At 47.7% G+C, this 4,092-nt stretch overlaps 1 protein-coding gene across 1 annotated transcript; it reads left to right on the top strand.

Moving 5' to 3' along the window:
• Window positions 1–482: 482 nt before the first annotated feature.
• Window positions 483–2,275, top strand: LOC106807345 (acanthoscurrin-2-like). The gene is made up of 3 exons (XM_014809653.1): window positions 483–526; window positions 1,048–1,092; window positions 1,310–2,275. Exons 2-3 carry the CDS (start codon window positions 1,054–1,056, stop codon window positions 1,886–1,888), a joined length of 618 nt encoding a protein of 205 aa, XP_014665139.1. The 5' UTR covers window positions 483–526; window positions 1,048–1,053; the 3' UTR covers window positions 1,889–2,275.
• The last annotated feature ends 1,817 nt before the right edge of the window (window positions 2,276–4,092 follow it).

The raw sequence follows: 4,092 nt of genomic DNA, 5'->3' as shown, positions 1-4,092 counted from the left end.
ATTATTTCATCACCCGACACACGCTCGTCTCACTACTATCTGAAGCCGGACGACGGTGTGTGGGCGAAGCACAAACTCACGCTATACCGTGAACACAATTTACCACCAGAACGGCCGCTAACTCGCATAATAAGCGGGGGGCACTTAACGTTTTGCGGTGCAACGCTGTCACGTGGGCGTTACGACGGACAGAGACGCTCACTATTCGAAAATTACAGACGCCATCTCCGCTGGTGAATCGACCGTTACGCCCCTCTCATCTTATTCCAATTTTTTTTTACCGGTCGATCGCGACGCGACGGGCGACGTGTGACGCTGCAAAAAGTGTCGCGAGCTAAGGTGATAGCGATGATAATTCGACGCGCTTTCGAACGACCTAATTCGCGGCGCGTGCAGAGCAGCGCACCGGCAAACGTCGTCATCGTCGTCACGGTATAAAACATGAGCGTGTAACCCGCGTCTCCGCACTTCCTCATCTTCTTCGTCATCTGAAGTCACACGTCCGACGCCCTGCATTCGCATCCAGGTAGGTGCTTTTAACTGCATTCGGTTACAGTTTCGGGTTCGGTTTTTGCACGCGACTCGATTCGGTTGACGTTGCATGCGTACGGCAACGCTGGCGTGGGTTTACCTGACGCCTGAGATGCGTGGCGAGCGAGTTAGTGTAATGAATTTTAAGCGTGCGGTCATTCACGTCGCTGACAAGAAAAAAACGAACGTAAAAATGCGAAAATATTGTCGCGCAAAAATTGCTGCTAAAGTGCGTTCGCTTTTACTGAGTGCAGTTAGTCGATTGTCGGCGGCGTAAAATTGTTTCTAAGACGTAATATAAGTTAATGCATCTGTGCTGGTTTCAGCGAATAGTCACATCGCTGCACGTATGTAAAACGTGTGGTCATTAAACTAATGTATCCGTAATGGTCACTCATTTTATGTTTTTATATTGGTTTTTATAAAATATTGAATAAAACTGAAATCACCTCGTGAAAATACGCTACCTTGAGGATAGCTTTAATAATAAAACTAACCATTTATCTTTTTTTACAGGCAGCCATGAAAGTACTTCTTACGTTAATAGGCTTAGCCCTACTGGTAATTATACCTTATTATATTTGCTTTATATTCTAATTTGTTCAAAAAATTCCTTTTTGCCTACCTGATAAATATGTTCGTGATAAAGTCATTCAACTAACGAAAAACCTCCCACCAATATACCGCCACATTAACGTATAGCACATTTCATTTTTACGCGTTCTTTGAATCACTCGAATCAATCGATTCAAATTACTATTGTTCTCATTCAATCTAGTTAGGATCAAGTTACGGCTCTGGTTACGGACAAAGCGGCGGCGGCGGGGCCGGCGGAGGAAGAGGCGGCCCGTATGACGTCACCTACGACAAGGGTGGCTACGCTTACGGCACGAGGGGAGGTGGCGCTGCGAACACTGCAGCCGAATCCGTGAACTACAAAAAGACGGGAACGCTGTCGGACTACGACAAGGACGAGAGCAACAAGAAGAACGAGCGAACGAAGACCAGCGGCTACGAGTTCTCCTACAAGAAAGGTCACAACTACGTGCGCCCGCAGCTCGGCGTTAACAGAGCCATCCGCAGGCCCATCATAGGCTACATCGGAAGAGGAGGAGGAGGCGGTGGCTATGGCGGTATTGGGGGTGGGGGTGGCTTTGGAGGCGGTGGCTATGGAGGCGGTGGCTATGGAGGCGGTGGCTACGGAGGCGGTAGTTACGGAGGCGGTAGCTACGGAAGTATTGGCGGTGGCTACGGAGGTGGTAGCTACGGAGGTGTTGGCGGGGGCAGCTACGGAGGTATTGGGGGTAGCTATGGAGGTATCGGAGGTAGCTATGGCGGTGGCGTTAGTTATGGTTAAATCCTTGTTGATTTCGGAGATATTATGGCTGTGATAGAGAAACGAATATTACGTTGTTACTAGCCGTATAGTAGAGAAGTAACAATTAAGGCCTATGTCGAAATGCGAACTTCTACATCTAAGAATCAAACTGCATCGCATGATCAAACAGTCATCTGGGTTCGTTCATCTGTAAAATTCGCGCTTGTTATATAATACGGTTTGTCCACGCTCGATCGTTCCTGCTCTTCAGAGCTATTAGAATGATATATTAATGATCTATTACGTACACTACGATTGTCTAACCACTATGTCTACGACGCATATACGCGCTGCTAACTTTCGATTGTTGATGGATCTGCCAATCCGACGCAATAAACCGACGCAGCTGTTGTGTGTGATGAATGATTCGCTGTTTGATCGAGTCTTTTTCCACGACGATTACGCTCGCCATGATCGCGAGTTATGGTTTCCGTCTCGCGTGTTTGTATAGCAAATGCCTTTTCCTTCTTGTGGCAGTCGCGCGCGCGCGCTCTCTATATGTGGCAGGATATGTGCAGGATTAGGTGCAGGGATATGTGGGCAGGATATGTGCAGGGATATGTGCAGGATAATGTGGCAGAAGATTTGCGCAGGATGGCAGGGATATTGTGTAGGCATATGTGGCAAGGATAGTGGCAGGATATGTGCAGGATATGGGCAGGATATGTGCATGGATACTGTGCATGATATGTGGGCATGATATGTGCAGGATAATGTGGCAGGATATGTGCAGGATATGTCTGATGTGGGAGTGAAGGACACCAAGTGGGAAGGCAATCGAAAACTGATTCGCGCGGAATTTGAGAGTCAGGATGGGAACGATTAGTTGCTATGAGGTTCTTACTCATTTATCAGCTATATTCTATACTTGGAGACTAAGTAAGTAGCCCGTAAAAAAACCGCCTTAGTCATTATGTTAGTTTGGCGGACGTGTTCCCGCTTTAAGCTGATTGTCACGATTTATCAGAATAATCTACGGTGTGTAATTATGCATGAAACCGTCATTGGCCGCACGGATGTCGAATACATTAAGGGTGGCTAATGATTCGCTTTGCTTTTTATTAAATTTATGTTGTTCATAAGCTGGATTCTAAATGTGTTTTTGGTTTGTTATTCTTTTTTTTAGCTAGCAGATTTAGCAAAGAAGAATTTAAGCTGCCGGCACATATCGCCTTGCATTAAGAAGTCGCCGCAGCAACCAGGTGGCGCCACACGTCAGACAGCGCGAAGTTGCGTGAAAACCTCGCAGATGTTGATATCCGTATTCGAATAATGTTTTCTTGTGCTCGCCCTTTGGACTGGAACAGATTTTTTAAATCGACGCTTTTTTTCGAGATATCCGACAATATCAAATAAGTCACCGTGGCTGCGATGTAATAATATAACGGAGACACCGCAGAATTGAACGCCTAGGCGGAAATCTTCGCTATGGAAGGCTTGTAATGTGTGTTCTCTAATTCAGAGCACACCGGAGTTTCATCGACGCGCCGCGACGGACGAGATGGCTCGCGTAATACATTACAAGCAGAAACGCGGCGCCTATTTCCGCGCGTTGATTGCTCCATGCGTTGCCAGCAGTTGAAATGCCTGTAAGCGATTCGAAAGCTTCACTGCTGCACACGCTCTCGCTGCTTTCGCTCTTAAGGAAACTTGGAGCCGGCTGCGCACTTCTTTCGTAACAAGAGGGTGAGAATGCCGAGCGCCTGCCGCTGTCGCTCTATCGCCGTTCCAGCCGACGCCGTTTGAATCGCGTACAAAAAAAAAACTGCGAAAACTGGACCGATATGCGAGAGCGAGAGCGAGAGCGAGAGAGCGAAAGAGCGAAGGAGAGAGAGAGAGAGAGAGAGAGAGAGAGAGAGAGAGAGAGAAGAGAGCGATACGGGAGAAAGAAAGAGAGAGAAGAGAGAGCCGTGAGAAGAGAGAGAGCGAGGCGAGAGAGATGAGAGAGAAGAGAGAGCGAGAGAGAAAAGAGAGAGAGAGCGAGCGAGAGAGAGCGAGAGAGAGAGAGAGAGAGGAGAGAGAGAGAGAAGAGAGAGAGAGAGAGAGAGAAGAGAAAGAAGAGAGATACACGTAGGAGAGAGAGAGAGAGAAAGAGAGAGTGAAGAGAGAGAGCGTGAGAGATGAGAGCGAGAGAGAGAGAGAGGGAGAGAGAGAGAGAGAGAGAAGGAGAGAGAGGGAGAGAG

Source organism: Priapulus caudatus, unplaced genomic scaffold, assembly GCF_000485595.1.
Source record: "Priapulus caudatus unplaced genomic scaffold, Priapulus_caudatus-5.0.1 Scaffold209, whole genome shotgun sequence".
In the NCBI taxonomy this organism is placed as follows: Eukaryota; Metazoa; Priapulida; class Priapulimorpha; order Priapulimorphida; family Priapulidae; genus Priapulus; species Priapulus caudatus.
Note: the sequence above shows the minus strand (reverse complement) of the source record. Positions and strands in the feature narration are given on the sequence as shown.